The 12,594-nt window shown below is 46.1% G+C and overlaps 1 protein-coding gene and 1 non-coding gene across 2 annotated transcripts; both read left to right on the top strand.

Annotated features, from left to right (window-relative positions):
* Positions 1-315: 315 nt before the first annotated feature.
* On the top strand, positions 316-939 carry LOC120662460 (phosphopantothenoylcysteine decarboxylase subunit SIS2-like). The gene is made up of 2 exons (XM_039941603.1): positions 316-546; positions 814-939. The coding sequence occupies exons 1-2, from the start codon at positions 316-318 to the stop codon at positions 937-939; spliced, it is 357 nt and encodes a 118-aa protein (XP_039797537.1).
* Positions 940-11,927: 10,988 nt separating this feature from the next.
* Positions 11,928-12,034, top strand: LOC120663244. The gene has a single exon (XR_005670460.1). It is a non-coding gene; the product is annotated as a small nucleolar RNA R71 (small nucleolar RNA).
* Positions 12,035-12,594: the final 560 nt, after the last annotated feature.

The raw sequence follows: 12,594 nt of genomic DNA on the forward strand, positions 1-12,594 counted from the left end.
TAGAAGAATCCCTGTTTCAAGTGCATTTCAAACACTTTCTATCCAGATCTTGTGGTTTGCTTCTCATAATCTAATCCCAGCATAAATACTTCCTATCTCAGGTTGGAGATCATGAATCGGTACAAGAATCTTTTTACAAGAAATCGTGAGAAGAGAAGCAAGTGCAATGAGGATCGAGATGCACGAGTACTTGGAGGTGCCTCGAGCAATGGTGGTACCGAGGCAGCAATAGTTGTGTCAGCTTCACCATATCATGCAACAGCTCCTAGTCAGTGAGAGTTGAGGCCTAGAAAGGCCAGGACAGATGCTCAGCAGATGGATGTTGATGAGTCGTCTGGCAACGACACAGAGGAGGATGAGCCCTGTTTAAGAGATCCTCGTGAGATTGCAGAAGATAGTGAGGCAGACGCAGATGCTGAGACTCAGAGAGATGATATGGATGAGGATGATGAGAATGATGATGATGGTGATAGTAATGATGGATCTGAGGAGAGTGCAGCAGGCAGCTCAGACTTGGAAGGTCCTCTAGTGACCCCTGCTATTCAGGTACCTGTCAGGCGGGCCAGTGTAGCGATGGTCAGTTACTATAACACTGGGATGACAGCAGCTGCATGTTTGTCGAGGTGACAGAGTCCTTTGGATGTCCCAAAGGACACAGTGGACTATAGGTTTCACACTCATTTCTAGCAGGATTTCTACCAGTCTGTTATTCTAGGCAAGACAGGGATTGCCTCAGAGGCCCAGTGGGTTGATTGGACTCATATGGCAAATTTGAGAAATATGATTTGTGATGAGGTGGCTCAGATGTGTTAGGACAGACACATCAAGGACATCATGGGGTTCCAGCATGATTGGAACAAGGAGTTAATAGCCCAGTTCTACGCCACAGTCTACTTTGGGCATGATGCACAGAATGACAATGAAAGGACCATTTACTAGATGATAGAGGGACAGCTCTACCAGTTCCTTCTGTCGGTACTTGGGACTTGCTGTAGAGGACGTGGATCATCCTAAGATTCACTATGACCTACCCTTGATAGCCGATCATGTGACATTCATGTATCCGAGGGATAGGGTTGGCAGTGTAGGCAAGGTCACAAGGTTGTACACCTACTACTCTGTCCTGAATAGGCTGTTCAGGAAGACACTAACACTCCGGGATGGGAATCCCAGTGACATCTTAGCACATGCCAAGAATTTGATTGGCCAGATGCAGCCCGATCCAAGAGGCAGTGACTTCAGTGTTGGTGATTTCATTTGGGAGGAGATCAAGCATATTTCTGAGAGTCCCTTGAAGACATGTGGGTATGCACCGTATATCATGAGGGTGATACTGAAGGTCACTAGGAGGAACTTCGGGATGGATGTGAAGCATGAGCCGTTTAGGATTAAGCATCCTAAGCATGTGAGAGTACCATCCGAGGGCAGATATGATGAGGCTCAGGAGGATGCAGATGCACAGTTTTAGCACGCTGAGGATATACCTCAGCAGCAGGCACCAGCTGGAGGCTATGTGCCTCATGAGGGTAGAGATGCTTCCCCTCCTCGCAGGTCTTCCTGTTCCTTCATACTGATGTTCAGGACTTTTACAGGCATGATCAAGAACCAGAGAGACATCCTAGTTAATCAGGAACGAGAGAGGATGAACAACAAGAAATTGAGGGATAACCAGAAGAGGATGCACACTACTATGCAACTCCAGCCACTGCTTTCACCTATTTCTCTAGAGCCCGAGGCAACAATGATTCCTTCTGTAGAGCAGATGATTGAGAGCTTTCAGGACATGGACTTTGGGCAGTATGACCACCTGGGAGAGAGGATGTTCTTTGATCAGGAGAGTCAGCCAGGTGGATCGTCTTCAGCTCAGCAGTTTGGACATGGACCTCCTCCACACTTTGCACCACAGTTCCATCCAGGTCCCCAGATATTTGCTTCAGGCCCACAGATAGGTTCTCAGTTTGCTGGACCGTACTTAGGGCCCCCGTCGTTCACTTCCAGCCTTGTGGGGCAGATTCCACCGTTCAGTGCAACAGCTCAGTTTGGGACTTACGTCAGTTCGTCGACAGTTCTAGGATCGTCGGCGACATTTCCTATAGCTTCAGCACCTCCACCACACTTTGGGCTTGGAGGGACTTTGTCCTCACCAGATATGGGGTATGCAGGGACATCACCTTCACCTTCTCCAGCTCCTGACTCTGTTGAGGCGACAGTGGCCAGCTGAAGTGATTCCATCTTTGCTTATCCGGGTAGTTCTGGTGGCTTCTCTTCGGGTAGACAATGAGTTCTGACGGTAGCACACTCTTCTCCTCTTGTGCGCTTTTTATTGATGGATGACAAAGGGGGAGAAGAAAGGTGGATTAAAGCTTATCTAGTATGTGTGTGTGCTGAGCGTGTAGATGAGAGTAGATGTGACGTGTGTGTTGAGATCATCTTGTATCAACTAGATCTTATCATGTATGGATGGATATCATGCACGGATATGCTTGTGTTGAGTCGTGCTTTGGGGAGAAGAAAGGATATGTGGATGTGTATGGATATGTTTGTGTATTCTTGTCTCATCTTGTAAAAACATATCTATCTCTATCGCATTAAGGACTTGTGGACTTGAGACATTTGTATTGTGTGCTATTGGGTGTATTCATCTTGTTTTTAAATGCATAAGAGACTTTTGTGATAGTGTGAAATTTTTATGAGATGTGATGCTTTTGTTTCAGCCTTGGGCTGTGCTGGTTGTCTCTGACCGGTTTGACCGGTCAGAGGGACTGGTCTGACCGGTCTAAGCCGTGTTGTGTGCTGCCTGGTGTGGACCGGTCTGACCGGTCTCCAGGACCGGTTTGACCGATCTGTGGCAACAGCACTGAGTAGTTGCTTAATTGTTTGGATCATATGTCATATTGCATCACGGGTTTATTTATGATGTTCACACACACTTGTTGCACCCCACGGATGCTGAGATTTAGGGGGAGTCTCATTTTTGCTCAATATGTGTAATTTGGCATGTGAGGCCAACTTGTGATGAATTCCATTCATGTGCACATATTGAGAGGGAGCTCCAACTAAATCTGAGAATTCAAAAGTTTTATTGAATATATTTTTGTAAGCTTTAATCGGGTTGTCATCAATCACCAAAAGGGGGGAGATTGAAAGCATCTAGGCCCCTAGTGGGTTTTGGAGTATTGATTAACAACATGATTAAAGGACTAACTTATTTGCATGAGATTATGAGTAGGAATTTAATTGTAAAATTAGTATTAAATGAGTTGGCTTATATATTGCAAGCAAGTGTGTTTATCCCATTGGTATTATATATATAGGTGACAAGCCAAATCAGAAAGGAAAAATAGAGCAAGGTATTCATGGTCGATACAAAGGCTCTAACATTCAAAGTAACAAGTAAAGGTTTTGTGAATGAGACATGATATGCTTGTGCATAGTCTCAAGTTTGGAAAGAACTTGTCATAAATGATGATTAACAAAAGAAGCAAGTAAGGCAAAAATAAATGAGACATGATACTATGCATATATGATGTCTCAAGTTGGAAAGCTTGCATATTAGATTGAATTGAGAATTCAAATTGATAAAGAAGATTTCATGCATGACATAAATCAACATGAGTTCAAGATGGACGGCTAGGATAAAGGTAGAGGGCCAAGAGGCGTGTTACAAGAGGCTACGCAAGCGACAGCTTGGGGGGGGGGGAGCAAAGAAACCGATATGGGTCAAAGGCCGGAGATCCTAGAGTCATAGAGAGTTATATGTTGAAGAGTGTCATTATTCAAGTGAAGAAGGTGACTTGTGAATCAATGTTGGAATTCATTACTATGCAAATTAAAGATTCAAAGTCACTAGCTCAAAGTGGGTATGCTCAAAGAATGAAAATATTGATACCCTCACGGTATTGTTCGAACGAAGGTTGGCATGATCATATTGCGAAGCTCAAGTGGTGATTGTGACTGTTGTATATTTCATTTATGCACTTGAGTATAGGTATGCCGTACTATCAAGAGGGATGCAACATCAGTGGGTTTTGACAACACCAAAAGTGCTCATAGCAACTCCCTAGAGAGATTAGACTAAGAGAGAGAGAGAGTTAACTGCAAAACTCAGAGAGGGACCGGTCTGACCGGTCTAGTCTGTGAGAGTATAACAGCTACCGTTTGGTCTGTGAGAGACTGGATAATCCGACAGCCCTGATCGGATGATCCGACGCTGTTAACATTTCTTAGCGCAATCACTAGGAACAGGGGTGTCCCTAGCAATGGCACCAGAAATGCCGTGTTGGTATGTCATAACATTTACAGAAGGATCCGCAAGTGCACGGATATACTGTTGTAGCATTTCACCCGGTAGTATTCAGGGTATCGTTATTTATATTTTCCCAAGGGATGGCGAGGTTGTATAAAGATATTTACTAGTTCCATAACCATGACTTTATGAAATAAGGTGCAGACTACTGATTATGCAGTGGTAAGTGATAAATAAAGGATAATCAGGGGTAATGTGACACACACAGAATAGCCAACTCTCATGAATAAAGAATAAACAAGCACACCTAAGGTTAGTGGGAGCATAGGCACATATCCTAGTATACTATTCATGTTAACAGGTAAGTTATGTTAGCCACATGCTTAGAGCTGCAGGTGCCGGGAAATTAGGGACATCAGGGAGAATGACCCATACTAGAGAACATCCAGTCCCGTTTCATCTTTGCATGAACTCCTACACGATACCCGAACGTCGGGGAGTACGCTAAACGACAAGCAGCTTCCCGGCAGACCGACAGGGCTATCACCACCTGCGGTCTACCCCAGTCAAACTGTGGAGCACCGTCATATCCGAAGGATCCCGCATACCCGGGCACCATGCCCGCATATGAGGTCACTACCTTAGCACCCCCGGGCCCCCCACCCTTCGGATGGACAGGTAAGATGCTAAGGTAAGCCCGAAAGCACAACAAACCGATATCCTAACCCAAATCATCTGGTCTATGCAAGCAACTAGTATAACTTGATAAAACACAGATCAAGGCTAATCATGCTAAGGACATAGCAAGATAACCAGGAACGAACTCAGTATGAATAGCATAACAAAAGTCGGAATACAAAGCCATACTAGAGGCCGAGGATTGCTCGCCGACCCCAAGGACGATTGGATTCGCTAAGGAGATGAAGTACTAGCCTAGCTTCACTACCCTAAGGAGCACAAGTGACAAGAGAGTGTGAGAGAGAGGCCTTTAAGTGGTGTGTGTGAGAGAGAGTGGTGAGAGGCCTCTTATATAGTGCTTGAGGTCGGTTCCCGCCAACTCTTTACATGGAAACATCCCTAACCGATCTCTAGAGGGTAAGACATGATCTCCCGCCAAAATGCACCTGGATGGCCTTCAGGGGGGTTTTGGCCGGCCCCACCTTGCCGCCTCTGGCCACCATCTTTCTCTGGTACACTGCCTGGTGGGCCCTGATGTTGATACGTCGGTGCCGGGGCTTTGTTGGTCGGTTTGGTCTGTTAGGTGGGCCTCTTTTGCATGTGTTACGCAGTATACAATCTCCTACAACTTTGTCAGCGTATTCTTCGTTTTTCTTGTTATTCTGGACTTGTGCTCCTGAAAACATAAATCTTCGAAAACAACTGTGGAGCTAGGTTAGTGATACAAATATGCGAGTAAGAGGTATGGTTTTCCTTCTTTTATGAGTATAGTTGACGGTCATATTTTGCACTTAACGACCATCAACAACACCCCCAAGCTATCCTTTTGCTCGTCCCAAGCAAAATATGGTGCTTGTTGTTGATCAGGAGTTGCTACGATGTTGAATTTCCAACTTATACTTAGGCACAACCGAATGCTTCTTACCTTAATTTTGAATAAGTTGGCTTTTGTTCTTACCTCTTACCTTACTCCTGTGGAGCTTATAGCTTCACCTCATCTTTGGTGGTTGGGAGTCAGAACGGTATCATAGAGTGCTCATATTTCTTTCTCTTTAGTTCAACAGTCAATACAGAGGTTTTGCAAAGTTTTTTTTTCAAAAGAAATTTATAAAGTTCCTCGGATGATCTCTCGGATCGCTCATTGTGTATAATCCCTTACCAAGGCTTTTTATTGTGCCTTTTTTCCTCAACCTATCTCTAATGGCTATTTTTGTGGAGCTGTAGGTATGGCGGATTTTAAGGCATACCCGCTTCTCATATTTTGCTAAGTCAAAGACCGGATCCAAAGGAGAAACAAGTCATAAACCTTAATCAAGATGTGCAAGTGTGTGAATGTTTTTGGTGGATTGTGTATGAACTCCTTTGTGTGCACCATCTCTCTTTCTTTTCTTTTTGGATAAGGGGCTATCTTTTCTCTTTCTCTTTTTTTTTGACATGCCTAAGCATGTGGCATACCTTCTTTGGGTATGCATCTTTTCTTTTCTCTCTCTTTTTGGACATGCCGAAGCATGTGGCATAACTTCTTTGGGTATGCATCTTTTATTTGCTTTTTGCATAGCCCCATATCCTTGATATATTTTTGAGAGAGAGGTGTCATACATGGACTTGGATATTTTGTGGATGGATGGATATTTGCTTACTTCTAGTGTAGAAGCATAGCATGTGGTGGAAACGTGTACGTGATCTTGGTCATGGGAGTATGAAATGAATCTCACTAAGGGTCACAACAATTTGACAAAACTCAATGAGATAGCAAGCTGCATATGTGGAAGGTTTTGCAATGAAAACAACATATGGCTTTGGATAGGAATTTCATATCATTGAGGAACTTTATTATTTTTGTGTTTTCAAAATTAAATACTCCGGATGTCAAGTATCACATAAGAGAAGATCATAGCAACTCTACTTAACTATATCATAGCTCACAACAACTTAGATTTAGATCATGTTTTTTGCTACCCACAAGTTTCAAGTTTAAGGTTTGAACCCAAAACTAGGCAGATTATAAAGTTGTTACTAAGCATATGAAGGAAATTAACAGAGCAACTATTTATCATCTCAACAAGAAAAACTTACACCATGCTTACTACACATATTAAAAGAAATATTTTTGGTGTTTTTCTAAGTTTTGCAAATTTTTATTTGCTTTTAGTTATGCAAATTTTTATGGATTTTCCAATTTTGCAAATTTTTATGGGTTTCATGCAAGGTTATAAAAGCAGTAAAGATAAATGATACAAGTTACCTCTCGTGGGGGTCCTCCCCCAAGCTAGCTTTAGGCTCACTATGGCTGATCGGGGTTGAAACCCGTTCAGCGGCAGTATGCCCTCTACTCCTCCTGTCTCTACAACTGCAATTGCTCCATGTCGTGGAGTCTCTCGCCAGTGTGACGCTACCATGCTTGAGATGTATCGAAGTGTTGGTTCAGCGTCTCTTGAATGTTGTCGCTCTGCACCCGCAACTCACCTAGCTGCTGGGTGATGGTACCGAAACCTCGGGACGAGACCGTCCGTCTGATGAGGTTCGGGGCTCATGGAGCTGGAACTGGTGGACTGGCGGCCTGGTGCCTACTGTGCCCACTCCTCACTGCTGGCACTGTGCCATGATGAAACACCGACCTCATGTTGATGTGAGTGTTGTGGCTGCTGAGGCGGTGGTGTCGGCTCTGCTTCCCTTCTGGTCTTGCTCCTTGTCATCCTGCCAGGCAAACCAGAAGATCTATGCCTACGACCTCCTTCTCGTGGAACGAGAGGGATGGTTAGCGAATGTTAATTATACAAATGGAACTCCACATTGGGCAGCAGAATCTCATTTGTAAAGCCCAAGTAAAAGAAAATCAAAGAGTCATTCGGGCCTTTCTTGAGTGTGTGACCTTGGATCAAATAAGCCTCATCGATATACGCACGGTCGCCCTCAATGAAAGGAATAAAATTCCCCTCTAAGGCACCGATACGTGTAGCGATATGAGTAATCAAAGAAGTGCACTCAATAGGACCCGTTATTTTGAAATTCGAAAGCCATTGCTTAACCAAAGCTTACGCGGGGGAGATTTTGATCTTGTTGACCATGGCATAAAGAATGAGCAACTCACCGTTGCGCATGGGTCGAACATCATCTCTTGGAAAGAGAGTGATGGTTAACCACTTGTGTATCACCTGAAGAGTTGGATTATGAATGTCGCCGCACCGAGGTGCAAACTTGCCATGGACAACTTGACCCAAAATCTGTCCCCAAAATTCATGAAGATTAAAACCGCGGCAAGCTTGTTCGAGAGAAATTGGCCAACGTTTGTGGAAATCGAGATGGCCGGCAAAAGTTTTCCAAGAAAGAAAATACTCTTTCCCAAAAACTCAAAAATAAACCCCATTTTCCACCTCCCGAAGAGTGCAAAGAAATTGGATGGTGAGGAGTCGAGAACCGTACTCCTCAACGGCAACAAAGTTATCCCATCCAATTGCATACCAAACGTTAGAGAAGTCTTCGTACATACCTGTTTTGATGAGGAGGTCCGGATCGAATGCTCGGGTATGGACAAAGCTTCGGTTCTTGAGGATGGCGTAGCCTTATCGTTCACAATGATCTCGCAAGTTGAGGTAGGGGGCATCTTCTGCGTCAATCTCTATGACCTCGGCTTGCAGTTCGGCTTGCATCTCTTCGTATTGTTCTTCTTCCTTGTAGTCCATTGTGCTTGGTGTAGGTGTTGGTTCGGGTGTGCACGAGCTTGAGCCACCCCGAGAATGGGATGAACTTCCACCCGTCATCTTCTTGAGTGCGCCGGAGACCTTCCGCCCTAAGCCTTTCATGATGGAACAAAATACGTGCAACTCGAAACGGGTTACGTTAGTGAAACCAAAATGAACGTTCTTACCCGTGAGTTGCTCCTTCTTTCTTGCAGCAAAGAAATGAGAGAGAGAGGTCTCTTGAAATCAAATTTTTGAGCAAAAATCCAATGAAAACCCGAGAGCAAAGTTTGAGAGAGTGTGAGAGGGAGTGAGTGAATGAGAGTTGAGTGTGAGAGCTCAACACCCACTTCTCGGCCTCTGTCGGTACCCCAGGACTGGGGTACCCCCTCTTGCTGCGCCTAGGCAAGAGCTTTGTAGTTATCCTTAACTACGTCCAGCAGCCGGACCCTTGCGGTCCGGAGCCCCGCTCACCCAACAGCGGTCTCGGACCTTCCCCTGGTTAGGAAAGGTCCGGGAGCACCACGTGTCCCGGAAAAAGCTGGCGGTCAGCCCGAATGGCTGGAAGCTCCGGACCTCCTCCCGAAGGGGACCGGATCCCCATGGAATCCCGGACCCCTGTATAGTAACCGGACCCCTCTCCAAGGAAAGGAATCATCACCCCGCCTCGGGGTGGTCCGGGGCCACCACGTGTCAACAGGCCCAGACACGTATATAAGGCCGCTTGGTCTCCTTATTAAGGCTCACCTACCGCGGCATTCATTACTGACAGGAGGACATCCGCATTAATGTAGCAGAAGCCAAGGCGATACTTTGACCAGGGGACACTATTGATCGCGTATTACCAAGATAGTGGAGCTGCTGGCGCCGCCCACGCCGCGCCTACCAAGTCTGCCATAACAGATGGATACGACGGCTCGGCTTCGCCCATTATGATGCCTACATAATAGCCTCCACAGACTATGCCGCAAGCTACGCTCCCCCAACGGACACCTTGGTGACGGGACAAGAGAAGACCACTGTAGCGCTAGCAGGGCGTGGGAGCGTATCGGAGGAAAGATTCGTAACCACTGTACCCATCTAAATACTCTGTGTAGTATGCTGCGCAGTCACGTTGGGCCCACTTGTCGGGGCCCCAACGTCCTAAGTATCCGCCCCCTTGGTCTATAAAAGGGGGCGCCCGCTAGAAGGAAAACTCAGGCTGGGTGAGAGCCAAGGCCCCACAGAGGATAGACTCATACACAACAGAGATCAAAACTTCTCCCAGTGGACGTAGGGTATTACGCTCCGGCGGCCCGAACCACTCTAGATCGTGTGTTCTTGTGTACTTATCTCAGGGCTAGATCAGCCCAATCTCCTAGTACCTCCCCGAGCACTCCCTCTCTGGGAATAGGTGGGTGCGTTCCGCCACCCGGCTGTGGGTACCCTAGAAATCCCACGACAGCCTCTATTTAAAGAGAGAATGGCCGGGCACAATGGCTAGGAGCTGAGCACAACGGCCACTAGCTGTTGAAAAAAGGTGGTAGGGAGCCATTGTCAAGTGGGGCCGGCCGATTGTAGGGTTCGGCCGGCCCCCCTGTGGGCCCACTAGCGGACAGCCAGGGCCCAGGGGCTCCCTAACGGCTATAAGTTTTGAAATTTTGGGTGCCCGATCAAACTTTGCTTCGAAAGATGTTCAAAATTATTTTTCAAAAGATTTTCATGCTCGGAAATATTTTTGGATTTCTGTGAAAAACAGAAAAAGTACTAGAAAAGTTTCTAGCATGCAAGAGTGTTTTGAAGATTCAAATATGCAGTGAAAAAGAAATCGAGAAAAGCAAAATGGTGAAAGGTAAATATGAGATACATACCGATTTACCTTCGGCAAGGGCTCGTCGTTTAGAGTCTGACAAGCGGGACCTTTCTCCTGCTTTGGTTACCATTGTTCGGTTGGTCCTGGAGAATTGGACAAGGACGAACTTGTGACCTTACGCCACACCTTCTTTGTACGTCTTTTCTTTGATCGTGTGGTCGTAGGTTCTTCTGGCTGGGGTGTGGGTGCACCCCAGAGTGGACTCCCATCTTTAACCTGCTGGATCACGAACATCTGCTCCTTCCTGTAGAGAAATTTAAAGAATATGTTGTCGACCCCAATGCGGAACTGGACTTCTCCAGATCCGACATCGATCCTAGCCTTCACATTGCGCAGGAAGGGGCGTCCGAGAATAAGATCTAGACCCAAGCCCCCCTCCATGTTGAGGACGACAAAGTCGGCGAGGACGAAGCAGTTCTGAATTCGTACGTAGATGTTTTTGACTATCCCTTCGGGATGTCGGACTGTGGAATCTGCAAGCTGTATGAACATACAGGTCTGGGAAAGAGCAGGATACTGTAATTGTTCAAAGATTACCTTGGGCATGATGTTTATGCTTGACCCAAGGTCGCAGAGGGCCCGTCTATAGGATTGGTCGAAGGTGGAACAACTGATCATGGGCACCCCTGGATCTCCATGTAGTTTCGCTGTCAGCCCGCCCCATGCATTCATCCTTGGATGCGTGGTTCTTCCTGCATGGTTAGTGCGAGAAGTCTGCCGGGAAAGGTTGCCCCACCCGGTGGACACCATATTTGCAGTTTCAACAGAAGATTCGGGTTGCCCCGAAGTCTTCCCAGTCTCAGAGACAGGAACAGCAGCAGCAATTTGAGCTAGTTGTGTTTCTATCATTTTGTTGAAACTTAGTTGATTTTTAAGTGCAGAAGAAAGAGTTTCAACTTTAGTGTTTATACTTTCCAAAATTTTATTGTTGGCAGCAAGCTTTTTATTTAAAGATTCATTTATTTTAGCTTCGCCAAAAACTAGATCTCTCAAGGAGGGTTGGTTCAAATTGAAATTTGAGTTAAAATTGTTACCTCCTCCTTGGAATGGTGGGCATGCTTGACCCCACCCCTGGCCTCCTTGTGGACGGAACCCGGTGTTGTTGTTGTTGATGTAGGCTGCATCTTCTTGGGTCTCGAGGCAATCATTCCCCGAGTGTCCACTATCACCACAAAGCTCGCACGTTAAGTACGAGTTCATGGCATAGATGGGAATAGGCATTTGCTGCCGGTTCCCTTCATCAAGTTTCTTCAGTAGGAGGTCCAGCTTAGCGGCGAGCATGTCCTTTTCTTTGACGGTATGCATTCCACCCTTGGTTCTGGGCTGGGAACGCTCCTCGTTCCAGCCCTTGTTGGAGACCATCTTTTCTATTAAGGCCGTCGCCTTGTCAATTATCAGGTCAAGATAGGCTCCTCCAGCAACGGCATCAAGGTGGGCTCTGGATGTTGTCATTAGCACGGGCCACTCGTCCATCCCGTGATGAGGACAGGCGAGTATGTATTCTTGGAGTCTCTCTCAAGCTTCTGGGATGGATTCCATCCCTGTCTGCTGGAAACTTGAAATTCTTCCATGCAGGACATTTGATTTGCCTAGTGGGAAGAATTTAGCGAGGAACGCCGTGGAACATTTGTACCATGTGCTGACGGCTTCCTTGCTCTGATAAAACCACTGTTTTGCCTTCCCTAGGAGGGAGAAGGGAAATAGGCGCAGCCTGATGGCATCAGCCGTAACGCCCCGTATGGTTACGGTCTTGCAAAGCTCCAGAAAGTTCTGGAGATGGGTGTTGGCGTCTTATTTGGCTTGTGTTGGCGTTTCTTATGCCAGATTAGAATAGATATTCTGCAAGCGCACAGAATCACCGCTGTAGCACTTCACCTTGGAGTATTCCAGGGTATCATATTTTTCCTCAGGGAAGCACTATGGTAGAGAGTATCGTAAATTGATTGATAACCGTACTAGCTTAATCAACCGACTGACTAGACGGGGGTAAGCCAGATAAATGATGAGATAAATGGCCAGGAACAATCGAGTGACACACGGAGACTCTAAACCTTAGAGAGGTAGAGCTGGTAGGACAACGAGCGAGATAAGACACCTGATACACTTCTGAACTATCGAGCTAGCCTCTCTAGATCAGA

Source organism: Panicum virgatum, chromosome 2N, assembly GCF_016808335.1.
Source record: "Panicum virgatum strain AP13 chromosome 2N, P.virgatum_v5, whole genome shotgun sequence".
NCBI classification, from domain to species: Eukaryota; Viridiplantae; Streptophyta; class Magnoliopsida; order Poales; family Poaceae; genus Panicum; species Panicum virgatum.